This window comes from Pisolithus orientalis (assembly GCF_024613125.1).
Source record: "Pisolithus orientalis strain OTSU chromosome Unknown F5J12scaffold_155, whole genome shotgun sequence".
In the NCBI taxonomy this organism is placed as follows: domain Eukaryota; kingdom Fungi; phylum Basidiomycota; class Agaricomycetes; order Boletales; family Pisolithaceae; genus Pisolithus; species Pisolithus orientalis.
This window is the reverse complement of record NW_026260936.1, coordinates 1-27,036: the sequence shown is the minus strand read 5'-3', so window position 1 is coordinate 27,036 and position 27,036 is coordinate 1. Positions and strand designations below refer to the sequence as shown.

Sequence of the window (27,036 nt, the reverse complement as noted above, 5' to 3'; positions counted from 1 at the left end):
CACTCCGTGACTGATCCGTGAGGAAGTCATAGAAAGATGCATGGAGAGGGCGAACGGGGAAAGAGTTAGTGATGCCACTCAGCACTGGTGCCATGAACTCCAGGATGACAACAACATCATAGTGGTCCTCCTCGTTGGGGAAGTGCTTGCGCATGAATCGCAACGTCGACAGAGGCAGCAGCACCAGCGTTGTCAGTATTTGTCGCATCACGGAACGGAACCGAGCCAAGGATACCCGGTTCGTCAGTGGTATAGCACTCTCCAATATCGTGGTATAGCACTCTCCAATATCGTGGTATAGCACTCTCCAATATCGTGGTATAAGTTTTGTCCAAAAGTGTTCCCCCCTCTCCAGACTGAAGAGCAATTATATCGTCGAAGCGCTCCCTCAGAGTTCGTCCAGCGCTTTTCCGCTTGATGAACTCACAAGCCAACCTTGCCCATTGAAACAGACCGTCGGACTTCTGAGTAATTTGATCTATCTCCTTGGGCCCAATGGTATCCTCGAAGCGGCGGTGACAGAGTTCGTTAGAAACGAATAGATGGATGTCATGCTTGGCAGACGCTAGGGGGACCCATCAAGAGAAGTTACTGTTATATGTTGGCAGCCGTTGAATGCTTCGTCGATATCCGGCAACAGCCTGGATGTCAGAAGAATGCGGAAATTGGCGGGCAGATGTGCAGCTTCCTCAGACGCAAGAAGGGACAGGATACGACTCCTTGATGCGTCCGTCCCACTTTCATCCAATGCATCAATCACCACGACTACATCCCCAACAATTTCCCTATTAACCTTAGACAGTGGTTCCAGGATGAGTCGCTGCCACTGCTGCGTCACATCTCGTGTCGCTTTGAGAGAATGGTCCTTTGAGACGACATCAGCCAGTGCGCGCCGAAACGCCGAGTCACGATCTGCCAGATCACGAGCGATGGTCGTTAAAATCTTCTCCTCGCGGTGCTCGGCCAGCCTATCATGCGCGAAGCAAAAGCAGGAACCGAGTCCGCCCGCGTCCTTGATCCACGCAGCAATCGTATGTGCTATAGCCGACTTTCCTCTTCCGGCCTGCCCCTGGAGCCACAGGATACGGGAGGCGTCGATGCGGGAATCAGCGATCCAGCTAATGATCTCCCGCAAAATCTCTGTCCGCGTGCCATCGAGGCATATCTTAGCCATGTCAAGGCCTGCGCCACCAGCATAGCTCATCCCTTCAAGGTTCAGGTCCTCCAATACGCGGTGCACATTGATCTGAATATCCCGGACCGCACGGTCGCGGTACTGCTGTATTAGATCATTCAGCGTTGTGGTATAGTCGTCAACGATGGCCTGCGTTTTGGAACCTATGTTCTTCCCTGCCCTTTTCCCTGAGAATGAATCGCATCAATTTGTAGTGCCAAAAGACATACATTAAGACTCACAGAAATTCTTCGTTTCAGAATAGTCTTTAATGAACTGTGCAGAGTCGCTTATTACCCGTGCAATCTTCGCAAGGGTATCTTTCATGTTGTCAATATTGTTGATGGTATCTTCTTCGGTAAGGAATTCGTAAACACTTCGGATCGTTTGCAGGAGGCCCCACACTGCTTTGCCTAGATTCGCTTGTTTTATGAGCAACTACAATCCACCCCACGTGAGATGAGCGGCGCATGTAAGAGTTGGAAAGTACCTGAGAAGCGGCCGTCAAAATTCCCAGTGCAATCTGGGCATAAGGGTGGACCTAAGACATACATTCCATCAGCGAATTGAATGAGCCAAAAAATGGAAATGATTACCTTGGAAAGAGTCGTGACAACTTCATTGAAAACTTGGAAAGGTTGAAGATATGTAGCGGTGAAGTTTTGGATGTCAGTGAAAGCAATGTTGGCGTCGGTAACGATGTTTCCAGCTCCTTCGCCGAGACGCGACATGGGATCCATATTGTCGAACGCTCGTACAGCATCATTAATGCCCTGTTCTGGGGCAGGTTCTAGTTCTGTCCTATTGGTCGCTTTTTGATTCTGTCCGATGGGACTTGGTTAGCGCACTTGCCGTCAGACATAGCAAGTCACATATGTCCTTAGATGGAATTGCCTGGGACTGTCCCTGTTGCTCCTGTGTTCCCCCACTCGTGCTTGCGCCAACTACCCCTGGAGTGACGGAACTCGACTGACTGTGGTTCGACAGATGGAGGAAGCGCCTCATCCTGGAAAGCGTCCCCCGAGAAGCGTTGCCGGATGTTTCAGCCGTGGAGACGCTACCCTCGGTATGGGCCTGAGCGGGTCCCTGGAATTATTATTATTTCTCTATCAACAACACCTTCGGTCGAAAGGAACAAATTGGCGTACCGCAGAAGGGTTAGATGTGGAACGGGACTTCCCAAATTTGAAGAGATGGTGTTTCTTTGGATGCTGACGGGCCATTCAGAAAGAAAGATTCAGGTGAAATAGACGATACGTGAGTTTGATTGTACGTTGTTCGAACCGACGAGGAAGAGGACGGTTGCAAATAGCTGAGCGCCTAGGGACATGCTTTGCAGTGCGGACACGTTGTACATAGCCCTTCTTTGGTGCGTCTCACACATATGCAAACCTGCACTCAATTATCGACCCCACGACACTAGTTTCGGTCCATGACGCATAATGGCCGTTCACCAGCAACTGGGAAGCTTGCGATCTTGTGTAGAGTGATGTAAGGTTCGGACCGACGCTGTCGGCCGCACGTCACTTGTTCAATATTCTTTTGACGTTTCTTCTACGTATCTCATTTGTGATTGACCTAGTTCTTATTCACACCTGTTCTTACTGATATTGCGTGCCTGTTCTCTCTACTATAAAAAGGGCCATGTATCTTAACATATGGGGAGAATTTTCCTACGTACTGGAAATACAGACCTTGGTGTCTTGGAACTTTGAGGTAACCACAGGAAAGCTCCTCGTGTAGTGTCATCACAAGTGCCTCACTTTGCTGTCACACCTTAGGCACCACTTTTCAGCGGGATTAAGGGTCTATTAGATATACTTTTTGTGACATAAACAATGTATCTAATAGACCCACCATCCGCACCAGAATCACCTGGCCAGTACTAATAATAGGTTTGAGAATCACTTCGAGAACCGTTTTCCATTTTTGGGTGGTGCTCTTCCTGCCCCTACACTCGCCCCATGTTTGCCTCACCTTCCCCAAACCTTCATCCCACCATATCTCATGTCTCTTCAACCCTCGTACTACCATCTTGCAAACTCACCAGGGATGCTCTTGGGGAGCCTCCTCCAACATTGGCTCTGTACAGCTCCCACGTTTCATACATCCCACAGTATGTTTTTTTTGTCTTCATATTTTCTCTGAAACATGCATCCCCATCCTGGGACTAACCGTTCATTGCCTAGCACAAGTTTTGGCTTGGGCCAGCATTTCTTGAGTCCAACAAAGCAGTGTAACAAGAGGAAAATGCAGACTAATGTTATCATTCCAGGTCAAAGTGCCAAACAGCAACATCTCCTTCAACAGTTGAGCAATCTTTTGAATCACAAGTCATCTCCCAGTCCATCATCTACATTGACACCCCTCCCCCCAAACCAACCACTCCAGATGTGCTGGACAACACTGACATGATCCAGCACTCTGGTGATGAACTGTTGCCCAAAGATGTTGCTGACTATTCCATGCCAAGTGTGGCCATCAACCAGCTGTATGACAATTGGATGGCAGTTATCCCTATGATTATTGAGCCATATCTCCAATATATGGTGGAAACTGTCAGAGAGCCACTTATAACCTACAATAACCACTCTCCGGTTGTCAGGCAGGATGTGAACTCAAGCATTCTTCCCTACTCTGTTTATACTTTGACCGTGCATAACATCCTCACATCTCCTCACAGAGGCTGATCTCATTTCAGGTTTTGCAACTGTTACAGTTCTAAGTTGTACATGCACATCACTTCCTCAATTACTCTTACATTCCAGGCTCTTTCCCACTGCCCCCTCTCAACCTTGCCTGGCCATTTCTGTGGAATTACTTGCTTTCTATCAGGCACTGTTTGAACATTCTTGCAACTTGATCAATGCCCTCACCTCTGCACTCAATACACATTATGAACAATGAGGGTTCTGGATGACCACCTGAGAGGTCAGTGGTTTGTTCACTGACCTGCTTGTACTTACAAGTATGGCACACAGGGTGGAGTTATTTGAGATCCATTCCATCATAGCATTGGCAATGCTGTCCAGTGGTATGATATCTTGCAAGTGCATATTGAGTGCTGTGCTGAAAGTATTATTGAACATTGTCACCAAACTGTTCTCAACCATCTCAATCACATGCAATCTGCTCAGCAACCATCATTCACTGTGATCCCACCATCTTCCAAACAGTTCTCATTGTCACAATGTGCATCCATACTTGTCCAAAAGTGCCCAGCATGTTTCACAGGTTGCACATTTGGACAGCTGCTGAGTGACGGTGGTGATATTCATATTGCACTTGATGGGAACTTTCACCATCGTCATCAGTGCTCAGCCAGTAGTTGTCCTGCATTTTATGACCCCACATATTTCATTCCCAAGGTTAAAGTTGATGATGTTGGATACCAGATCAAATGAGTGTGTAAGCGGCCACTGAGACAATGGCATGTTGAAGTTCCTGACAAAGCAATCAATCAATGTGAAGCATCATACAAAGCAGCTGATGGCAACAAGCAGAAGGCTGCAATGGACTGCTTCGATGACACTGGAATTATGGCATTGATATGCCATCATGACATCCCTCTCTTCTTTGCAAATATCGACATGCCTGGTGAGCAACAGAAGTATAGTGTCACCCTTCTCAAACACCTCTTCTCCCACTTGCCAGTCACTGCAACTGTTGTTGCATTGTATGATATTGGTTGCATTCTCACATGTTCTTTAGACAAGGTATATACAAAGTCTCATCCCCATACACTAGTATTGACCTCCTGTGGTTTGAAATCCTTGATAATGAAATTGTTTGTTGCATCCACTTTGCAACAACTGCAATGCATGCCTATGGCCACAAATGGGCATGCCAGCTCATTTATAACCCCCACATTACTACAGGACTCAGTCTTTCTGATGGAGAGGGCACTGAACACCTCTGGTCCCATTTCACCAAGCTCATTGGCATTGAGCAAGCATTGTCAGCAAGATCATTCATTACTCTAGTTTACCCAGAACTGAAAAAGCATTCGATTAGCACCAGCACCATATCTGGCTTATTGATCATCATGCTGCTGCAATAGGGCTAGAGATGTGAAATGATCTTGGTGACTGGATTCAATGCTGACTGAGGAAAGGAATTGCTGAACAAGGTAGTGAAGCATGTCAGATTCTTGGTGATTGCAGAATTGATACCCTGGAATTGTGGAATGAGTGGGCTAGCCAATGTAGCACTCAGCTTTCCATATGGGCTCATAAGTATTTCCACATCTATTAGACTGTGTTATTCATTCTTCACCTTTAGATGCACTGGCTCAATTAAAAAAAGAACTGGACACTGTACTTGTGTTGCAGGCTGACTTAGAGGTTGCTGACCAAGCACTTCAAGCTGCATGCACAATAATTGAGAAGGATGTGACAGAGGATACCCTCGAGGCTCTGGAGAGTTTGGAGTGCAGCCATGATCATCTTTTAAACAAGGTGGACCTACTATATGCATCCCTCAACATCCATGACAAGTTTCCTGAGCTCAACAGTGTCAACATTGAGTTCATTTGGATGCTTCTTTTGGCTTGTGATTTGAAGATCAATGTCTGGAAACAGGCAATTGGGAGCTTTTTTGAGTGGGACAAACTCGATCACACAGTAGGGGGAAAGCAGAAAGCCTTGGGTAGTATTGCTGAACCTATGACTTGGTGTCACAATGCTGATCATTTCTTTCTAGGTATGAAGCTCCACCAGCAAACTCACAAAGCAATTGCAAAGCATCAGCCCACACTCATGTCGGCCATCCAAAAATTCAACATGTATTGTGAATGTCTTGCAAAACTATATGATGCATCATCTGGCATCCCCCTTCCTTTGCCACTCCCAACAAAATTAGCTGAACTATGTAACGACCAATCCCTCTTCAAAGACGTTTGGATCACTCCCTCTATTGGAGAAATCCTGCGGTGGTTGCAAGACTCTGACATGAGAGAGGACATTAGAGCAGTCCTGAAGACTGACTGCTGTCTCGAAGAACAACACTGCCTTGGCATGGAGGCTGACAACATGTGCCAATGGTTTGGCAGCAAGCTGTGTGCTGTCAAGCTTGCAATTCAGCAGCCAGAAAGTAAGTCAAGGTACTGCTGATTATATTCAGGATCTAAAGATCTTTAAGATTCTATGTACTCTCTGGTTCTTCAACAACATTGCAAATCACTGGCCAAGATGCAGGAAAGGTGGGCCACACCATTGGCCTCCACAGTTCATTATGCGAGTCAAGCCCACAGCACACAGGCTATTTCCACTTCCCTCGCTGGTACCCCCACCCCTCTTGAGCTGTGATGGCTGCCACCTATTCAATGTGATGTATCTGTGGATGTCCTTAGCGAGGCAGACTCCACGTTACCACTGACTGACATTGATGCAGGAGAACACACTTTGGACTCTGATCAGACTGTGTTCACAGACATTCTTGAAGATGTACCATCCAATGCTGATGAAGGTGGTTTGTCCAACAATGATGAGGATCAGAAAAAGATTCATAACATGAATCTTGTTTGGGAAATTCCCTTCATAAGTTCCATTCAAGCACACAAGTCCTGACTAATTTGCTACACAGATCCCTGTGGTTGATATGATCAATGTCCACAATGACCTGCCTCTTGTCTGTGGTGTTTATGCAAGGCACGTCCAACAATCACAGGATGGTTTTCCTCAGTACATCTTTGAGCTGGATGACTATGAGTGGCTCACTTCTGCCACTGGTTTGCTCAATGATAGCTGTATCAATGGCTGTGCTGCACTACTCTACTCAGAATTTCTGTTGTTGAACACCACAAGGTGTGTGATACTGTTGACTCACGATCTCCCCCACATTTGATACCATGCTGAAGACAACATTTTGTGGTGCAACACCTCATGAACGTGTTATTGGGAGAAACCCATCTGGATACTCCCCATCCATTGACCATCCCCAGTTGGCCATTGGGTCATTTGCATTGTCAAGTTTACTTCAAAACAAATACTCCTTTTTGACAGTCTTGCAGAACAAAAACCTTGGAAATGTGACATCAAGGTATTCTGTCATGTCTGTCTAGTGTTCTTACTGATGATTCACAGGATATTGCCCATCTCATCACTTGCCCGTCCCTCATAGCCTCGAAGAGGCTTGGAATTCCTTGGAGAGATTTTGGAAGCTGGTCTGCACACCCGATTGCAGTAAGTACTAAAAATACATGTGAAAATGGCTCCCTTGTCAAATTACTAGCTTGGCCCTCTGCAATCAAAAGTGTACAACTGTGGACTTTGGGTTTTGGCTCAGGTCGCAGCAGTTCTGCGAGGCTGTGACATTATGAACTTGCATGAGGTGGATATGCATGATTTTCATCATTATCTCCAACGTCTTATACTTCGCATACCAGTGTAACTATGAACTACCTGCATAACAATCCCTGCCATTTTCCAATTCCAATGCTTCTTGTGTAATATGGTAGATATCCTGAGCTTGCCACTGCAGCCAACATGCTGCCATTCAAATGTTGCAGTTGCCTGACATGCCAGGACCCCCAATAGTATCATATATGGCCAACCATTGCACTAACTTCTCTGCAATATTGCCTATCAGTTCAGTGAACACCTGCTGATGGTCTCCGTTTTCAAGACGTTTCGCTTGATGAGTATCTGCTTCTCCTAACAGCCTTGCATGTCACCTGAGCATGACATCCACCAGATTGTGTGTAAACCTTTGTTCTTCTGGTGTTGGGTCTGGCTCAGTGTGCATATACAGAGGCTCTCTTTCCCACTTAAGCAGATCTGATTCATCCAAAGCATCAGTGCTCTCAGTGGCTTCCAGAAATAGGGGTGACATAGGTAGAGGTATCGTCGCATAGGCAATAAGAGCTGGCAGGAGGGATGGGATGGAGGAAATGACACTGGGATGGATGATACTTGACACAGATGGAATCATCAAACAGAGAGCATCTTTACTGAGATGGTGTCCAGCATGCTTGTGGTATGCATGGTGATTCTGAGCAGGTCATAGTTCTTTGCCTCTGAAATGTGTTGTAATCGAGGATTGAACTGTAGAAACACAGGAATAATTACTTTGTTGATGCATAGATGGCCTTCTGTCTGCATTCAGTGGTCTGTCTTTTGTGTAGAGTGAAGTATTTAGTGGTGTGTCCCATATAACTGTGAAGTTCAGTAAGGGACAATTGGCTAACTTGAGTCAGTTGTGACACATTGGTGAAGTACAAAACCAGAGTACTACACACTTGCTGCCAAGTATCAGATGGTCACAGTTAGGATAAATTGTAGCATAACACATATGAATTTTGGTGACATTTGTTGGGGGGGGGGGGAAGTAGTGCAACATTTCTGACTCTTTCTGCCTGCAAAAACACATTTGGTGGTGTTCTAGCTATGTTTTCCTTTCAGTAGGAAGGCTATTCAGATTGTGATTGGCTACTGTTATTGCACACCAGTTTGACACATTTCCTCAGCATTCCAAGTCACACTCCAAGTCTGTCCTCAGCGCCTTACCACTACTGATCACTATTCATAGATGACCCGCTGTCACACACCAAAGGTGTTTGGTGAGGTGGACATGGATGTAGCTGATGAATGGAGGTGAAGACCATAGCCCTCATGTGAGGAAGGACAGCCAGCAATGTTGGCAGTCATCCCTCACACAAGAACAAGTTGTCAGTGCCAAAGAAAAAGGAGGAGGCAAGTTAAGCGCCAATAAAGTTCTTAAGTGCCCATGTATGGCATTCCTGTTTTCGATGTATCTCCACCAATTCTGCAGACACCGAAACCATTCCCACACTCGCTTGTAGTGCTCAGCCATGTGATCCTACCTTCCAAGATTGGAAAGGATTTGTGTACTCCACACATTTCTACAGCACTCCCTCCAAAAGATGCTCATTTCACTAATTCTTCTGATATGGCTGCCTCCACATCAGTCATTTCACTTGTCCCCTTTGCTAGGGACCATGGCTACATGTATCTACCAGGAGTTCCTACCAGCTTCCATCCTGAAGCGTCCTGGTACATCCCACCTTCATCTGCCCCCTCTCAGCCCATCCAGCTTGGACAGCGTGTTCTTTTTGTCAGTATGACCTCCAGGAGGACATTCTTTGGTCACCTCAGGTCTGTCATTCACTTGGAAAGGTCTTATGTGGTCGTTTCAGTCTCTCCGGTCCAAGAAGCATATGGATCCTTCCTCCCTGCCCCCTGCAATGTCTTCATACCAGTCTCATCTGTCATTCTTCCAAAATTGCGACAGCTACAGTATAATCTACTGTTCTCCACTCTCCCTGATCGCATCCATGACGAGTATGATGCACATCTTGCCTCCTTGTTGCAAGATACAGCAGAAGACGCTCCCCCTTCATCCTCTCTTCCAACAGAGCCTCATTCATGAAGTTTTTATTTGCTTCACTAAGAGGATGGTTTGGGGGGGAAAGTTGCAATCCCCTATGCTCCTGTCACCCCACAGACCCCCAAAGCTTGACCCCTGTTGACATCTGACTCACCCTGTCCGCTTTTGGATGTACTATATTGGCATCAGATCAGTGCTGCCTCTCTGTCATCCCACTTTGGCCTAGAAGTGATCTCTTCGAGATGTGACATGCACGGCCTCCCCCTAATGTGATTCCAGTGCACTTTCCCAGTTCCTGACATTGCTTGACTCATACTGTGACATTCTGACTGTCTTTGACTCATCTATTGCCAATACTTACCAATCTTTTGACTTTGCTTACTGATTCTTCGCTTTTTTGGCTTACTTATCCTTACCAATGCTTACCAATGCTTTCCAAGATGATTACCCATCGCTTACATTCCTTACTCATCAGTTACCAATCACTTACCAAGTGTTTGCACCTTGTTTTCCATAGGCAACGCCCCTGTACTGTATATAAGTCACTGTACTTAGGTAGCAAAAAAAAGAAGAAGACATCAGAGAGCCCCTCTTGCTCGCAATTTATCATCTCTCAGTAAATCATTCATCAGCTTTGATAGTTGAGACTTTATTAAGGGTCTAGCTATCATCTACTTTGCTTATCATCATCTATCATCCATATACTTTGCTCCAAGCCCTCCCTGAGCTCAGTACAGCTTAGGACATCGAATTAAGTCACCATCCATCCTTCTGTAGGCTGACAGCAGTCTACCCTATCGCTTTCTATCACATTCTTGCTCCCTCTTTGTCAGGAGCACCCCCAACCCTCAGCACTCATCTTTGAGTGTTGTAGCTTGCAAAAACCCTCCCAAAGAACAGGTTCTACCATCTAGGTACCGCATAGGCACACCACCACTTGCTTTCATTGTCTTTTGTGTTGGTTTTGGTTGGTTTTCACCACTGAACCTCACTTTGACTCACACCACAATGACTGCTGCTATGGTCATTCTGCCCAAAAATCGAGTAGAAGGGTTCAGGATACTTTGCGATCCAGGGAAAAAATCACAGCAAATGCTCTCACATTCTTACCTAGAGCCTCTTTGCACCCTCTCCAACCTCTCCATTCAAAGTTTGCCATCACCATCTCAAGACAACTCCTTGGCTTGGAATTATCATGTCCCTTCTCCTTCTTTGAAAGCTTCTGACTGCCTTACTCTTGAGATGCCCATTGCGATCCTCACTAGATCTGCTGCAATGCTCATCTTGCATAAAGATGGTGCACCAGTCCTGGTTGTACTTTCCCTCCATTCACCAATCCCTGTGCAACTGGAAATTTTTGTGACTTTGGTTTGTACTATCTATCCCATATCTCACTATCTGATGTTGTTCAGAAAAAAATGCGAGATTCTAGCAAGTCAGGAGTGCTTGACCCTCTGGGTAGTTCCTCATGACCTGCACTGACATGCCCAAACACTCTCCCAGCATATCCAGGACAATCTACAAGCAGACAGGATGATTTTGTCATTGTCCAGGTTGGGGGTGGTCGCTGCAATCCATCACCAGCCCCAGTGGTGACTCTAACACATCTCCACCAGAAAATCAAGGCAACCACTTGAGACACCAGTCTAGTTCATGAGGCATCACTCTGCCAAGGTCATTTGCCCCTAGTCAAACCCCCAATGTCTCCAATGGGGGGTTCCCAAGATGCTGACAATGATATCAATCCTTTCCTGTCAGAACCCATTATCTGGCCTACCCCAACAGTTTGGTCAGACATCTCCCTCAGTACAGCTGCCAGTGAGTCATTTACTGCTTTTGAAGGACACTTCCACTATTTATATCAATCTAGTTGCTGAAGGCAATGACACACCACGTCCTGGGCTTGGACTCTCTGCCCCCCCTCTCAATACCCTGGCAGCACCATCCAAGACCCCTCCCAGCAGACCCTCTCCCCCCCCTCTCAATACTGCAGCAGTGCCATCCAAGACCCCTCCCCATGGACCCTCTCCCCCCCTTCTCAATACTGTGGCAGCACCATCCAAGCTGCCTCCCCACTGACCTTCTGTACCCCCTCTCAATTCTGCAGCAGTGTCATCCAAGCAACTTCCTGGTTTATCAGCACCCATAGTTCACAAGCCACATTCTACATCAGTGCTGACTCGCACCCATGGTTTGGCTCCATCTTTGGCTCTGGATAGGTTGGGCTTCAAAGCTACAGAGAGTTTCATTACCATCAACAATGTAAGTACTCGTCACCCCCAGACAATCATCTAGTCATTTAATATTGTCAGACTTCCAAGATTGTTCCACCTTCTGATATGTCATTGATTACTTGTCCAGAGTCACCCACTCCTTGTCATGCCACTTCCAGCCCTTTGCAAGGACATGATCAGCCATCACCTCTACCCTCTCAAGAAAACATGCTCAGTGTCAAGACTGATGGGCATGATGGGGATGGCAACGACAGTCTATATACTTGTGGGAGGTTGCCAGCCACCACTATAGATGAATTCAATGAGGGCTTTCAGCAGGTCAACAAAATATTCAGCAAGCTTGGGGAAAGTCAAGGAATGCCATGGCAACAAGTCAAGGACTGCTACAATCACCAATATTCTCACTCAAACATGCAAAATCTTTGGAATGTGTACTCAGTGTATTTTGCAAAGAACCCAGAATCTGAACTTGCCCAGCTCCCTCAGGGCGACCACACAATCAAAGGGAGCCCCTCCATAGATATTAGGAAGCAGTGTTATGCATGTTTCAAAGAAGTATACTCAGAAAACTACATTGACATCCTGGAAACATGGAAGGAGTCAGAAGAACTGCAAGATTTAGGTGGAACAGTCTCTCAGTGTCAGCAACTTTTCAACAAGTCCATGAAGAATCTAGATCACATTGTAGGTGTTTCTTAGGCATCTTACTTATAGTACATGCTGAATGCTTTCTCTTATAGTTCACCAGACTCTCAAAAGCACATGGGATTGAAGGCATGTACATGTTGGCTGGGAAGATTGTGAACCAAGATGTTGGACTTGCCCATGCCTTCACTACAGCAGGTGCCAAAGGAGTAAGTTACTGCATGACATGTTTCAATACCATGTACTCAATATTCATTTTATAGTTCTTTTGTTCTCATTGTCATGCAGATACCAATGAAATCATCAGGCATTTCAAGGCACATATATAGTAATTAGTGTTGGTGTTAGTGATTCACCATCTCATATCTTTTATTTAGCAACAAGGTGTCTCTTGATAGTTTGGCTGAAGTCTTCAAAGACTACACCAAAGAAGCTAAGGAGGTAGTTGCTTGCAGAGGAAAAGGGAAACAATGTGCTGTCAATTTCAAGAAGGATCAGTCTGATGATGAAGTCAAGATTATTGAAAATAGTGAGTGACCTGATCATGATCAAGTCAAACAACATCTTCGAAAGCTTATCAGTGCGTCCTTCCAATATTAGCTTTCCTAGTCATCTAATGATTCTTAAAGAAAACTTTGGATTCAAATGGGCATCCCAAAAGCTATTTCCCTGGAAGTCTCTCCCAAATCAGCTGGCAGGCAGTGCACTCGTCATGTATAACTGGCCAGCAGATGTTATCCTCCCAGGTGAGGAATGCTGTGGCAAGGCATCTGGGAAAGGGATCTCAGACCTCACATGTGCAGACTGTTCTAAGCTCGTTGCTGTGCTTGTGGACACTAGTGAAAGCAAACTCTGCATCCAGCACAACCCCAAAAATAAAAGTATGTCCTCCATTTTTTTATGGTCAATGAGTACTAATGCAGCTATAGAAAATCTGCTGACATCCAAGAGTCCAGTTATCATCAGCACCCCACCATCATTTGACTCAAAACTGCCAAGGGGAAAGTGGATCTTCTGTAGTCTCACAGTTGACCACCTCAGACTGGCTTGACCCCTTGATTGATCTGCCACACATGTCAAGAAGACTAAGCTGAAGAAGGCCACACCTGCCAGAGGTGATGTCAAGAAGGGAAACTTGGCCGCCATCAACACTTCTGACAGCATCGAAGAGGTTCCTGTGGCCAAGCCTGGTACTTCCACCACCACCTCTGGGATGCAGCTTGTGGGTATATTGCATCCTCAATGGTCTTCCAAGTCAAAAATCACAACAACTTCCAAACTTGTCATCTCTGACAATAGCTCGATCTCTGAAAGCAAGTTGCCCAGCAATGACTACCTGCCTGATCAACAATCCTGAGGTGTCCAGGACAGTGAGATGGATATAGACAATGGTGAGGTTGAAAGGAATGGTGCTGAGGACAGTGACTCTGACTATGCACAAGAACCATTGTCATGTAAGCATAAAGTCAAGGGCTGTGAAGTGGGCGATCTGAAGCAGAAAAGGAATGTCTCACCTTTGTGTAGCAAGGGCTGTGTATCTAAACAGAGCAAGACCATAAGGTTCAAAGGCTCATCGATTCCTACAACCAGTAGCAAGGCCCACCATTGCATTCCTTCTTCACCAACATATATTTCATCAGAGGAGGATGCTTCTGTGCAGAGAGGTACTCGATCTGATGTTCCACTGGATGCTCACAAGGAGTCTGTTCAGACTGCATGGGTGCATGCCCCTCCAATTATTCCCAACTCTGCTCATCATACTGACATTCCCAGTTCTGCAAAGGAACATACTTCATGCGATGTTTGGGACTCTCACAAGGAGGCTGTCAACATTCCAAAGGCAATCATCCCTACTATTACCCTGGGCAGGCTCTGTTGATTGCAATATCTTGCCTACTGACTCTGATAATCTGTCCAGTCCCTGTCACTTCTCACTTGAACCCTCTTCTGACACCATTATATTCCAGTTTGCCAGACACTTCTGGGATGTCCTATGGCATTCTCAACAACTTATCTGATGCTCCTGGAACTGTCAGGTGGCAATAGTGCTCACTCACACAATACTCCTGGAGTGAAAGGCAATAGTTTTAGAGGTGCATACAGTTACCTTGATTATGTGCACTACTAATGAGTCATCACTATCGATTGTCTAGCCCTGAAATTGGTTATGCCAGCTGCAAGAAGCCTGGATACTTGTGATGCCACCAACCTTTTTACTGGACAGGGTGATGGACCAACTGCCCCCTCAGACATGGACTTCTTCTCCCATTGTATGAGCAACACCACCACTGGATTGGGTTCATTGATTCCACAGCCATCCCACTTAGAACCCCCAGCAATCTATGTCAATCCACTGATGACAAGTCAAGCAGAGCGCCCGAGGCCTCATGTTGTGCAGGGTGGAACCCATTCAGGTGATGAGCCTGAACCATTTAACCTTCAGCACTGGGCATTTCCCAAGTTGGATGAGCCGGGATTATCTGGCAAGTGTCCATCTACAGTGTCTGCAAAACTTTTGGCTGCCAAGGAAGGTCATTTGCCTACAATTAAAGGAGAAGCTGATGGTCCCCAGGGAAGCGATCACAGTGGGCACTCCAATCTGACAGTGGGCGGAGTTCATCTGCCCCACCCTTACCCCACTCCCCATCCTATATCTCGCCAAGAGTTGTTTGTCCATCTGTCTCAGCAACACAGTTTTAGTTGATCAGCTCCCTGGGCCTGGAGTGCCACCATGGCAGATGCTGGGTGCACCGTATGATTACAACGCTGGCTTACATGGAGGGTGGTACAACCATCCAGCGGCTCCTTACCATCCTGCATATCCCCCACCCCATCTTGCCTACCATGGCTCGTATGCAGATCCCTGGTGCTTCCCACATCCCCTCCACCAACAACACAGGGCATCCAAACTATGGTGCCCAACATGCCGCTGTCGCTCATGGGCCAGGTTACCATTTTGGCGGTAACGTTCACCATGACCTCGCACCACCCTGAACGAACTGCCCCCCTCCCTGATCCCTAATTCTGCTCACAGTGTACCCACCCCCCTCGTGTCTTGGTGACACTGACAACGTCAAGGTCATCTGGTGAGTAGTCCGTCAGATGTCTGTGGAAGATCCTGCATCTAGTGGGGTGGCAACATTTTGATGTCCGTATCTTGATCTATGTCTTTTTCTATTTACAAGTCGCATCTACCCCGAACGTTCTATTTTCACGCTCTTCTTCCTTGACTTGGGATTACCTCATGCCATGTATTAGTCATCATGCAATACACCTTTCCATGCGTGACATATTAATGCGTTGTGATTTAGCAACATAAAGTTTGCGAAACAAAATTGGAGGAGTACCTCTGGCAGATAGTCGGTATATACTTAGATGAGCTCCCAGGAAAAGCCTCGAGGAGCCTCCTTGGAGGGATAGAAAATACGCGAAGAACCCTCCCAGTCTGATTAGTGCCTCTGACAGATGGTTGGGACATAGGTAGATGAACGACGGAAAATGGCTTGGGAATCCTCCTGGGAGGGATAGAAAACACTCAAAGATCCCGCCTAGCTACATGGCGAATCTCGCCCGATAGACGGGTGGACCTCCGTAGAGGGATGTAACACGCTCAGCTTACCTTCCCCACAACGTTGATCTTTGCCATTAGCGGCAGGGAGGGTGCCTCACGACCATTGCTGGAATTGGCTGGAACCTCCCCCTGATAATGGCATCTATTAGGTACATTATTGCGTACACAATAAATATATCTAAAGACCGTGGGAAGGCCCAAGAACTGCTGCCAAGGGTGCCCCATATTTTGTTGTGTAAGTTTAAAAAGCATGTCACTAGATAGTCTGGATTGATGGCGTAGTTGGTACTGATCGTTTAGACCTTCTTTTAGTGTTATGTCGGCCGTCCAGATAACTGCTCATTGGGTGCGTAACCTCGTGTAGTAACCTCACTTCCGAGGTGCACAAAGCGGCGTATTCATGGGCCTAGAGACTCCGGAGGCTCTTGTGGTCCATAATGTACGTCGATGCTCCCTCTTACGCCTACATGTATTCCTTACCCCATTTTCGTATTTCGCAAATTCAAAAGGCATATGTCAGTAGGTTATCCGGACCCATGGCGTGGTCGCCATTGATTGATTGGATTACTAGCGTCATGTCGGCCATCCAGATAACCCCTCATTCGGTGCGTAACCTTGTACAGTAACCTTACTTCCGAATCGTACAAAACGGCATCTTCAGTGGGTTCAGAGCCTCTGGAGACTCTCGCGGATCGCATCCGAAGATCGGCCGGACTGTCGGGGAGAAACAAGGTGGGTTCGGGACACTGGTGACTACTCATAACTCAGAACGAGCTCGTTTTTAGACTTGCATTGCTTCTTCTACTAGTCCTCTTGGCATCCAGAACATGGGATAGAATTCACGCACTGGATAATGAGAACAGTAACCAACGCCAAGGATAATTCCGACAGACCCGATAACTAGAACATGCGTCGACTGTGAAAACACTAAGACGAGACGACAGAGATGTAGCACAATAACCTCTGTGCGTCAGGTATTACAACAAAACTTCAATATTCGAAAGGTGATCTGCCACCGCCCGGCCAACAGAGACATGTAGATCATGGGTCAGCGTTTGAGAGATGCACTTAGCGTCCTGTAACCACCACGCGGGGGCATTCTGGGCTGAAGGGAAATGGGAAGTAAAGGTGCGCTACTCTTTTGGTGTCGAGCACGTCAGGCTGCATTCTCCCTCGACGATATTGGTGGTAGCAAAACGGAAGTTAGGCGCATCAACATGCAGGGTTGATGATGGCGCAGAACATGAACTCGACGGCGAAAGGAGCAAAAACAGTTTAGTCACCAGCGATAACGTCCGACCTTGCCGTATACTGCGTTCTTGTGCATACTCGGTGTCGATGTCGTGATATCCATACTGCCGCCATCGACCATAGAATGTTTTAGTTGCATCCAGAGTGCAGCGAGTGCTTTGGCAAGTTCCAGCGATATCATTGCACCTGGGAAACGCGTAATCGAGAGAGTACCCAGAAGCTGTGCGTAGAGATAGAGGATAGGTTCCGTATTGCAATTTAGGAGGAGGGCACTTCGAGGTGGAGGTGGACCTGTGGCTGGAGCTCTCGCTTCAATACAGGGGAATATCGGACGGGTTACTCGTCAGACCTGGTGGAGGCGGTCGAGTGGGTACTTCGCTAAGCTGTGTCTGCTCGTTGGCTAGGGAGCATTTTCGAGTATGCGGACGGTGGAGGGGAGTTGAAAGTCGATCGTACAGGATAGAAACTCCTTTGGGGCTACTTCAGCAGGGTCACTTTCCTTCGTCCCACGCTACCACCACCACCACCACCACCAGTGATGCAGGTCGTCGGTTGGTGTGGCGTTCGGGCAAATTGGATCACCGAACGCAAGACCGAGCGTGTACCCACCTGTTGCCACGTCTGAGAACTCGTTGTACACCCTGACATATTTGCGTTATCGGCCTTGCCTACTAACAGGTCGCGGCCAAGACCAAGGGGCACGACTTCTCGATGAGACTTCGTCTCTTCTACTCCACCGTGTACTGTTGTCTTTGAGGCCAAAGCTGAACCCGCATATCGTCCACTTCACCAGAATGCTCGTTTCTCAATGGCTCGCCAAAATCCAAAGAAATTTCATTCCACATCTGACCGCTCTTCGGTGTACTACTTCGTTCATTTGTGCTTACTGTATCGACAACGAATAATCCGTCACAGGGACAATCGCAGGCTCGCGCTGAGGGTAGTGCTTCCATGACTGGAATTTCAGGGGACACTTGCTCTGATCAGTCAACCACAGTCAAATGAATTCCGTCCCGCACGAGGTGGTCGGTACAAGTTCCTCATTGCTGGCAACGATCATGACGACCCGTCCAGCGTCTGGTCCATTTCAGTCCCCCCCACAGCAGAACATCTGGCCTTCTTTTCCATCATCAGATTCTCCCAGTAACTCACTTAACGTCCCATCTCGCTCTGCGAACGTAAAGTCACCTGGTTCTGATCATTGGAAGATCGCCCATGGGCAGCACCCGGTTCGACTTATCGTCGGGGAATGGCAATAACAGCAATAATGACTGGGGACATAACACCATCGACCCTTCCAATATGAACTTGCCTGTCAGAGGTGTTGGTCAGACCTTTCTGGATAACGGCTCTGCCCTTCACGAACCATGTATGGGCGGGTATGAACCAGCCCAACCGAAGGACGAGCGCGGTGGTGGAGGAAGTAGCACGACGAGCAGACGTCACAGCGTGAGTGCCGTCCACCCAGGCGGGCCACCATCGTTGGGTTCAACGCCCTTGGCCACGACACCCAGGACGAGTCAGTCGCAGCAGCTTGTTCAAGTGTGTTCCACGGTCTCTTCGGCTGTGGTGGCTTGATACTCTCCGACGACGATCTCAATCCAGATCTGGCCTCACGATAGAGGCGTTCCGCCATCATCAGTCCCAGCGAATTCAAAGCTGGTCGTACCTATCTTTCCCACCTAACGGACCCCAGTCCCAACATTCGGTTGGGTGATCTGGTCATTGTGGAGGCAGATCGGGGAAAGGATTTGGGCACCATCGTCAGCTATTCCATCATGCTGAAGGAATTGGAGACGTTAGGGTCATATCCGGGGATGATGGTCTGCTGAAGCTTGGCAGTCAGCAAGGTTCTAAGGAGATAAACCCAAAGATGAACGGTCTATCGGAGTTTGTTGATTCGACGCAGGCGTTCCTAGCCATTTGGGCAGACAGTGCATGTAAAAGACGTGGCTGCACTGTCCCCTTTCAATACCAGAACCCCGCGTGGGCGACCACGTATTGAGCGGACAATCGTTTCCGGACATTTTACACGCTGGGCAACACCCCTCATATGGGATTCGACAGATTCCACATACATTGTTCTCATCGTCGGCTGCCGCATTATCATTGTGGTTGCTGTTCCCGGTATTCCATCACCACTGTGTGACTGCGCTCCAGTGGTTAATGTAGACATTCATCGTCTATCTGAGTAGGCTGGTGCGTGTGCGTGCGTGTAGGGTGTGTCGATTGAAGTTAACCACATCGTTCAAGCGAACGTGATACCCCGTACATATTCGATGGTGCTACCTTCATCATACCATTGTTTGGCATCATGGATCGTGTGAGATCACGTCATCTACCATATCAACTTGGCTGCCCTTTAGCTAATTGCAGAGCCCTTCACTGACTTGGGGTGACATGCAGGATCAGTGGCACTGCTCTGAGACAGTGAGAACATTGGTACTGGACGTAAGGCACAGGTGTACACCCCAGCATGCTCTGAATGTCATGCTATTGTTAACATTTGGTGATACTCTGGTTCATGGCCAGCATCGAGTGCGAAATGTGCTTGTTGCATCTTGGGCCAAAGGCATCCTTGATGGGCCATGTTGTTGTCAGCAGATGGTTTAATTTCAAGGACATGACCGTACAAGTTGCTCGCAAGTGGCATCTGGAAGCGAATACATGGTTTAAACCTGTTTAAACCTGTCACTGACTGGTCGTGACCCGTGATTTCGTCATTCCCTGTCCCTCTGATGAAAGCTGGTGACAAGCAATTCTGGTGCGGAGTCGACGCCACACAGCAAGCGTCATCATGATTCCCACGTCTCCCTGCTCCTGCCACTCTCCCAGTCCCAGGAGACAGCACGCTATAGCCAGCAATGAACGATGGACAGCATCGAGCTCCTCCACTACGAAACAACTCAAGTTGATAGTTACTAGCCATGATGTATCCTTTTTTTTCTGTGTTTAGAACTTTGCTAACACATTGGAAATCTCTGGCCCTGTACCGTTGCAAAGGTTGAACCCAGATGCGGTGGCAGGTGGTACTGGTGAAACTTAGGCTGGACCTTAAGGTTCAACCGCTCTGTGTTTGTGCGTCTGCTATGTAAATGACGTGACTCACGGACCTGTTCGCAGCTCCTGTGGTCCAGTCAGGAAATGTTCATGCTTTATTACAGGAATGTTTAGTTTAATGAACCGGTGGGAAGGTAACCTATGCTCTTTAATGCCGCCCCCGTTTATTCCTCAAGTGGATATGCTCTCTCGACAGTGCCGCTCTTCGACCGGGCAAGCACACATCCAGGGAATGCGCGGAAGATAAGCGTCATATTTGACACAGCGGCATAAGACTTATACTGTACACTTTCACACACTACTGCAAATCATCTCGATAGAGCTGCCATCTACGTGACACTGTCGACAACTAAGTTGTTGGCAGTACTTATCCAGTCTGTGTTCACAGCGTGTCCGCCAGTCAGATCATTGACTCATATCATGGAACAGGAATCATACACACATCGCCTTTTACGTTGTTCTCTTTCACATCTCATTCATATATTGCGACCATCAGAAAGTCGAGCGTCCACTTGGGGTTCACGTGACTTAGTGCGATGGCGAGGTGCGTAAGTAGCTAGATTGTAATTCAATTGACTTCTAGCGTGCGCAAATGCGGCTGCGTGCACTCTCACCAGCATACTTACAGCCGGGCTGAGGCGGCCACTCAACTCAAGTGGGCTATTGCTGTGTAGAACCGTGTGCATATGCTGTGGCCCAGTAGTGTTTTGTACGCGGTCGTTCTCGCTTTCTTACCTTCCACATTGTCTGCTCTCGTCCTTCCTGCTCTCGTCGTCTTAGTGAAATGGCCCGCAAGAGACTGTGGAGGGGTGACAAATCCACCGGGACGCTGCATGATTCTTCTGTTGCTGGAGGCTCGTACGATGTCTCCACCCATATAATTGCTTCGAACTCGCACCGAACCTCCCCTGCTGTGAATCAGCAAATTTCGAAAGTCGTCTGTCCCCCCAGGACTTCCCGACGTGTCCTATGTTTTCGTAATGTCTCTGACGCCCTTCAGATAAGTTTTTCTGTCGTACAGGAAGCCGTGGGCTTAATCCCCGTCGCTGGTGCGGGGCTGAAGGCTGCGATCGCCGGTCTGCATGCTATTCTGAAAGATATAGACGTGAATTTTTCTCACCTTTCAAGTATTATTCTGGATTCTAAATCATACTATCATAGCAACGCGCCCAGAACAAGCACGGCTTGAGTACTGTCAATGACCGATTGAACAGCCTCAGCCGCCATTTGATCAATGCCCCACCCACTCGGACTCCCAGCGAAGAAGAAAGGAGACGTATCTTGACATGGTATGTTGCTTGGAGAAATATGCGAGGGGTATCTTAACATAAAAGTCATCAGCCAGTTGGAAGATGGTGCAAGCAAACTGTCGGAATTGAGAAGTCGTATCATAGTTGGATCCCCCTTGCTTACGGCAGAGATAGCTGAATGTTTGAGCGAGATCTCCCGTTATATTTCCGACTACATGGTGATGTTGCATACTTGCTGTGATATTTTCGTCCATCCATTCCTGACGTATTCTCCTTTGTTTAGTTCTCATCCCAAATGGAAGTTCATACTGGTATGAATCTTGTTGCACTTGAAGCAGAGACACCTATTGAGTGGAAACCCAAGATGTCAAGCGTATTGTGACGATGCTGGAGACAGGAGGGTCATTACCACTAACCGTGACATCGGGTCATGTCACACTGGTTGACGCAACGGGTCGGCAACATGACATGTTGCTTGATCAGTGCAGTTCTTTTGATGTTCGTTCCTGTGGCACAGATGTGGATGCATGAAGCTTACCATATTTTTTAGCGGCTAGTTGCCTTTCTACCTGGCGTACTTGACCAATGTCGGCCGAATGAAGCTGAGGTCCAACGATGGTATATTAACAGGCAACAATACAATTTTGCGATTGACGATGGCATTAACGTGACCCAACTGAGGCGTCAAAGTGATGGCTGGTCAACTATTCAGCCAGGGACCAAAATCGTCATGAGGATTGTTACTACAGAGGTTGTCAGGAAATTTTCTGCAAGATATCGGTGTCGCTGTGGTACTCGGAATGATGTCAAGGTTGACGAAGCCACACTTTTGAATGCACTGGCACGTGGTTGCATCATCACATGGTAAACCCACCCCCTTCTGCAATCAAACAGGGCTTACATTGAACCAAAAGTCGCCGCTGCCAGCGACGCTTTCAGATTGCAGGCACCAAAGGGACAATAGTCAGAAGGGAAGGTTCACAGCCCAACGATGATAAACCGAGCCAGGAGGCAGATAACCTCATTCGCAATTTTTTGGTGATCCGAGTGGTGAGTAGGATGTAAATATATTCCTGTGTTCGACTCTACTGACATTGTTGGCATTGACCGACAACCACAGCTGGTGTGTTGTGACTCCTGATTTACCTGGCATCTGCTGACCATCTCACTACTGTTTCTTGCCTCCAGGAGGTAGGTGGCCTTGTATTTTGGGGTGCTGGCCAGTTCCTAACCTGCATTTGCACGCCTGCAGAATGACAAAGTGCGTGTTCTAGCATTTCGAACTTCCGGTCAATGGCTAATGCTTGAGCTGCTACTGCCTATCCCCAGCCTGTGAGTTCGCTCATGCTTTCAGCTGTTGTCCATTTGCTGACCCTTACCCTGCTCTTACCTGTTTGCAGAAAGTGCGTGTTCTCACTTTGCAGGCTTCTAGCCGTTTTCTGATCCTTTCCTTGCTGTTTCCTATCCACAGCCAGTGCGTGTTCTCACCTTTTGAACTGGTGCCCATCTGCTGATCCTCAGTGTTTCCCATCGACAGAGAATGCATGTTTTCGTCTTTCAAGCTGCAAGGTTGCTTAGGGATTATCTCAAGGTCAAACGCATGAAGTAAACTATATGGTATTCACGCTTCGAAGCCGTGTGTAGGAATAGAGGATAGGTTCTGTATTGTAATTTAGGAAGAGGGCGCTTCGAAGTGGAGGTGAGCCTGTGGTTGGGGTTCTTGTTTCGGTTCCAGGGACTATTGGATGGTTTCATTGATAGGGGAAGATTTGGTAGTCGGCGTACAGGGGTATGTTGTCATTGGAGACTGCGATAGGATCGAAGGCCAGCGAGAACATCGACGAATTCGTCAGATCTGGTGGAAGCTGGGGAGTATTTTCGAGCCTGTGGATGGTGGGCGGGAGCTGAAAGTCGAACATACAGGGTAGGGACTAGTATCTACCTGCTGCCACGTCTGAGAATTCTTTGTATCTCGGCCTTGCCTACTAACAGATCGCAGCCCAGGCCAGGGGGCACGACTTTTCGATGAGATGTCGTCTCTTATTATTCCACCACATGTCGCCGTTGTATATACTATAGGCCCAAGCTGAACCCACATATACATGCATTTATCGTTCACTTCACCACTTAACAATCCTAGTTTCTCAATGGCCCGCCAGCATCCAAAGAAATGCCCATACTGTTTATTCTAAACCTTCGATAACCACAGGCATATTGTTCCATCGATAAAGAGAAGACACGTGCTGAGTGGACAATCGTCTCCGGGCATCTTACACGCCAGACAACACCCCTCATACGCGATTCGACAGATCCCACGTACATCGCCCTCGTCGTCAGCTACTGCATTATTGTTGTAGTTGCTGTTCCCGGTATTCCATCGCCACTGCGCAACTGCGCACCAGTGTCTAATATGGACCTTCATTGTCTGCCTGAGTGGGTGGCCATGTAGGGTATATAGTGGCTGACATTTTTAATGCATCGTTCCTGTAAACGAGATACCATTAATATTGCATCACAGAGTTATTACCCATATCTTACCCATGTCCGACGATTTTGTTGATGTTTATTTGGGCACATAGCATCATGTGCATGGCAGGGTCAGTGATGGACCCCATGTAGTCCATTTAGTCACAACATATAGGTAGCCTGCATGCCAAAATGCCAACACTTATGTAGACCCTGCAATGGGCCCATCTAAATAGATTAGCCATGACACATGGACAGGCCTGAGAGCCTATAGTGAGGGCAACATATGTACAGGCCCATAAATGCAATTCCACAACATATGGGAGGGCCTGTGGAGGGTAAGGATGCTGCAACATATAGATGGGCCCATGACCAAGTAAGTATGCTAAGCTACTGTAAGACATGGATGGGCCTGTCAGTAATGTCATTTATAGCATCACAACATATGGAGGGGCCCTTCTGTAATACCATTTATACCATCACAACACATGGGTGGGCCTGTCCATAGTAAGATGTACCTGTTGCAACATAAAGACAGGCCCTTCAATATATATCATTTACAGGGTCACAACACATGGACAGGCCTGTCTAGTAAGATGCACCCATGTCACAACATAAAGACAGGCCGGTCAGTATTATCAATTACATTGTCACAACAGATGGATGGGTCTGTCTAGTAAGATACACCCCTGTCACAACATAAGATGGGCCCATCAGTAATATCAATTACACAGTCACAACACATGGACAGGCCTGTCAATAGCAACATGTATGCCTGTCACAACATAAAGATGGGCCTGTCAGTAATATCATTTACAGTGTCACAACATAAAGACGGGCCTGTCAGTAATATCATTTACAGTGTCACAACACATAGACAGGCCCATCAGTAATATCATTTATAGCATCACAACATAAGGATGGGCCCTTCAGCAGTATTATTTATATGGTCATAACATATGGACAGGCCCTTCAGTAATATCTTTTATATCACCATAAAACAAGGATGGGTCCATCTAGTAAGATCCACTGCTGTCACAACATAAGATGGGCCCAACACCAATAGCATGTATAGCATCACAACATATTGATCAGATCACAGCAAAATATTGAGGCAAGCATCCTGACATGCCATAATTTTCCAACAAGCTGCAAGTGGCTCGCCCACTATACAACTCCAACCTCATCCACCCCAAGCATGAATACTATGCAAGACATGTCTAAAACCCCCCACAGATGGTGAATGGAACTAACAGACTGCATTGTGTCATACATGAAAGCCAGATTTCAAGAGGAGGTATTCAGCAGACCTTGCACCCTTCCAGATATATTGATTCTGTTTCCAGTGTTATGTGAAGCAGATCGCATATTGTCAGTAATCTCACAGGCCTATCATTGCCCAAGTAAGTCCATCATAATGGTGCAATGGAAGTTTTCATCTTTCTGCAGTCAACATCAGGAAAAATCAGGGTGGAAAAACCTGCAATGCAGAAGCTGCTGAGAGATATGCAGAAGTGACTGAGCTGTCCATTCTGGTGACTGACTCAAACACCATCTGCATTTGGTATTTGCCAGATGCTCTCAGCCCAAAAAGAAGGGTGAGGGAATGCAGAATCTCATATTCTACTGACTTAATGCAATGGCAGGCTGATGTATGGAACTGCCTTCATCTTCTGAGGGAACCACTGTGGGAGAGCATAAAGGCTTCCCCACAGGCATGGTGGATGGACAAGTCATATTTCTGTGATAATGCTGAGTTGAAAGGCACCATCAACCTGTCACCCACATGGCTTCAACAGGGTCATGGGGTGGGTGATCATTCCTTTCCTCATGAATAAAGTGCTCATCTGTCTTGAAGCCCCACAGCTGCTCAAATCCAGGACAGAAAACACTTCTACAAGGGAATGGGTTGACCAAATGTCTGACACCAATGCCCTGTTATCTGCAATCCTGCATGTCATCCATCTGTGAATGTATGCAGATGGCAGGGAAGCATTGATCCACCTTGGTGAACAGGTGGAACAGCAGGTGGATTCAGATATGAGCTCCATACTGCTGATATGGAGCTCCACATATAGCAGCATGTCCATGATGGTGAATTGGGCAACTTGTTACCACAGGGATATCAATGGACAGGATCCATGGTATGACATGCTGGTAACTGTGGGTGACTACCCACCCTTGGACTTTGTCATTCCAATGTTGAATCTGCAGCTGCACTACAACCCAGGGACAATCATTGCATTTTCAGGTTCAGCATTGGAGCATGGGGTGGGAGCTGTAGATGGTGACAGAGCATGCCTGGCATACTACATGTGTGCCAATGTGCATCAGTTGGTGCATGTTCCCATGTGTCAATCACCACAGATGGACAACCTACTACCTAGACCAGTTGCAACTGGAGAACTGTTGATTTGAAGCTGCAAAATTTAATGTAAGATTTAGTAGGTGATGCAGATCTCATATTTTATTAGGATATGCTGGCTCTCAAACTTTGGATGGGTGGTGTTGCCAAGATTTTGCAAATGGGTGGGTGCTTTGACATCATAGATTGGGCAGGTACTCAGAGCTAATGGGTGTGCATCATAAACTGCAAAAAAAATAAACCTACTCAGGCCATCATGCAGATGGGCAGATTGTCAGACATCATGTGGATGGGCGGGGGTTCAGACATCATGTGAATGGGCAGTATCTCATAAATGATTGACATTCACAGCAATGTATGTTCAACCAACTCCACAGTCAACAACATGTAAACTATTGAAGACAACATTGGCATATTTCTGAATATTTTTGATGCAGTAGTTTACCTGCTCCTCAATATGGCCATCAAGATGTTCTGCAATTGGTGCCTCAGGCAATGGCCATAAGCCCTGGGCCATCATCAACTATTTGCAGTGACAAGAATAAGTGGGATACCTTAAAAAAATCCCAGGCTGCAGAAAACAATCCCTTGCCTTGCAATCTTTGGGAATCTGCTGCATATTCCTCAGAATGATATAGCCACCAAGGGAATGCAAAGCCAGAAATGGGATCAGC

The 27,036-nt window shown here is 47.1% G+C and overlaps 8 protein-coding genes across 8 annotated transcripts; 7 read left to right on the top strand and 1 right to left on the bottom strand.

Moving 5' to 3' along the window:
- Window positions 1–3,916: 3,916 nt before the first annotated feature.
- F5J12DRAFT_729697 (uncharacterized protein) lies at window positions 3,917–4,081 on the top strand (the record flags this gene model as incomplete). Its single annotated transcript, XM_051741956.1, has 1 exon — window positions 3,917–4,081. A coding segment is annotated over one exon (165 nt), but the record flags the coding sequence as incomplete, so codon positions are not given.
- Window positions 4,082–4,170: 89 nt separating this feature from the next.
- F5J12DRAFT_729693 (uncharacterized protein) lies at window positions 4,171–4,578 on the top strand (the record flags this gene model as incomplete). Its single annotated transcript, XM_051741955.1, has 1 exon — window positions 4,171–4,578. A coding segment is annotated over one exon (408 nt), but the record flags the coding sequence as incomplete, so codon positions are not given.
- A 108-nt stretch (window positions 4,579–4,686) lies between these two features.
- On the top strand, window positions 4,687–6,741 carry F5J12DRAFT_899644 (uncharacterized protein; the record flags this gene model as incomplete). Its single annotated transcript, XM_051748178.1, has 4 exons — window positions 4,687–4,890; window positions 5,506–5,821; window positions 5,876–6,265; window positions 6,566–6,741. 4 exons carry the CDS (start codon window positions 4,687–4,689, stop codon window positions 6,739–6,741), a joined length of 1,086 nt encoding a protein of 361 aa, XP_051594118.1.
- A 4,479-nt stretch (window positions 6,742–11,220) lies between these two features.
- Window positions 11,221–15,595, top strand: F5J12DRAFT_940411 (uncharacterized protein; the record flags this gene model as incomplete). Its single annotated transcript, XM_051749684.1, has 14 exons — window positions 11,221–11,338; window positions 11,694–11,782; window positions 11,833–12,438; window positions 12,495–12,608; window positions 12,663–12,727; window positions 12,777–12,928; window positions 12,953–12,979; window positions 13,029–13,145; window positions 13,240–13,280; window positions 13,481–13,621; window positions 13,766–13,853; window positions 14,367–14,492; window positions 14,553–15,004; window positions 15,100–15,595. The coding sequence occupies 14 exons, from the start codon at window positions 11,221–11,223 to the stop codon at window positions 15,391–15,393; spliced, it is 2,430 nt and encodes an 809-aa protein (XP_051594117.1). The 3' UTR covers window positions 15,394–15,595.
- Window positions 15,596–16,252: 657 nt separating this feature from the next.
- Window positions 16,253–16,946, top strand: F5J12DRAFT_118834 (uncharacterized protein). The gene is made up of 6 exons (XM_051738024.1): window positions 16,253–16,316; window positions 16,383–16,409; window positions 16,480–16,485; window positions 16,542–16,575; window positions 16,632–16,702; window positions 16,756–16,946. The coding sequence occupies exons 1-6, from the start codon at window positions 16,287–16,289 to the stop codon at window positions 16,804–16,806; spliced, it is 219 nt and encodes a 72-aa protein (XP_051594116.1). The 5' UTR covers window positions 16,253–16,286; the 3' UTR covers window positions 16,807–16,946.
- A 1,490-nt stretch (window positions 16,947–18,436) lies between these two features.
- Window positions 18,437–19,472, top strand: F5J12DRAFT_940409 (uncharacterized protein; the record flags this gene model as incomplete). The annotated part of the gene is made up of 2 exons (XM_051749683.1): window positions 18,437–18,763; window positions 18,844–19,472. The coding sequence occupies 2 exons, from the start codon at window positions 18,437–18,439 to the stop codon at window positions 19,051–19,053; spliced, it is 537 nt and encodes a 178-aa protein (XP_051594115.1). The 3' UTR covers window positions 19,054–19,472.
- F5J12DRAFT_872512 (uncharacterized protein) lies at window positions 18,662–19,680 on the bottom strand. The gene is made up of 2 exons (XM_051747125.1): window positions 19,475–19,680; window positions 18,662–19,420 (listed from the first exon to the last, which is right to left on the bottom strand). Exon 2 carries the CDS (start codon window positions 19,246–19,248, stop codon window positions 19,075–19,077), a length of 174 nt encoding a protein of 57 aa, XP_051594114.1. The 5' UTR covers window positions 19,249–19,420; window positions 19,475–19,680; the 3' UTR covers window positions 18,662–19,074.
- Window positions 19,681–20,341: 661 nt separating this feature from the next.
- Window positions 20,342–23,637, top strand: F5J12DRAFT_872508 (uncharacterized protein). Its single transcript, XM_051747124.1, has 13 exons — window positions 20,342–20,415; window positions 20,478–20,524; window positions 20,589–20,655; window positions 20,711–20,829; window positions 21,078–21,386; window positions 21,443–21,570; window positions 21,623–21,749; window positions 21,815–21,842; window positions 21,896–22,029; window positions 22,082–22,395; window positions 22,446–22,581; window positions 22,784–22,792; window positions 23,069–23,637. Exons 4-13 carry the CDS (start codon window positions 20,818–20,820, stop codon window positions 23,138–23,140), a joined length of 1,269 nt encoding a protein of 422 aa, XP_051594113.1. The 5' UTR covers window positions 20,342–20,415; window positions 20,478–20,524; window positions 20,589–20,655; window positions 20,711–20,817; the 3' UTR covers window positions 23,141–23,637.
- Window positions 23,638–27,036: the final 3,399 nt, after the last annotated feature.

What these genes read in the sequence shown, in the direction of transcription:
- F5J12DRAFT_118834 (XM_051738024.1), top strand. Translation starts at nt 16,287, where the DNA reads ATGTCGGCCGTCCAGATAACTGCTCATTGG. An exon ending in TCCAGATAACTGCTCATTGG is followed by an intron (nt 16,317 to 16,382) that starts GTGCGTAACCTC and finishes ATGGGCCTAGAG; the next exon opens with ACTCCGGAGGCTCTTGTGGT. An exon ending in GACTGTCGGGGAGAAACAAG is followed by an intron (nt 16,703 to 16,755) that starts GTGGGTTCGGGA and finishes GCTCGTTTTTAG; the next exon opens with ACTTGCATTGCTTCTTCTAC.
- F5J12DRAFT_872512 (XM_051747125.1), bottom strand. Translation starts at nt 19,248, where the DNA reads ATGTCCGGAAACGATTGTCCGCTCAATACGTGGTCGCCCACGCGGGGT.
- F5J12DRAFT_872508 (XM_051747124.1), top strand. An exon ending in AGGAGACGTATCTTGACATG is followed by an intron (nt 21,571 to 21,622) that starts GTATGTTGCTTG and finishes AAAAGTCATCAG; the next exon opens with CCAGTTGGAAGATGGTGCAA. An exon ending in CCAAATGGAAGTTCATACTG is followed by an intron (nt 21,843 to 21,895) that starts GTATGAATCTTG and finishes TGGAAACCCAAG; the next exon opens with ATGTCAAGCGTATTGTGACG.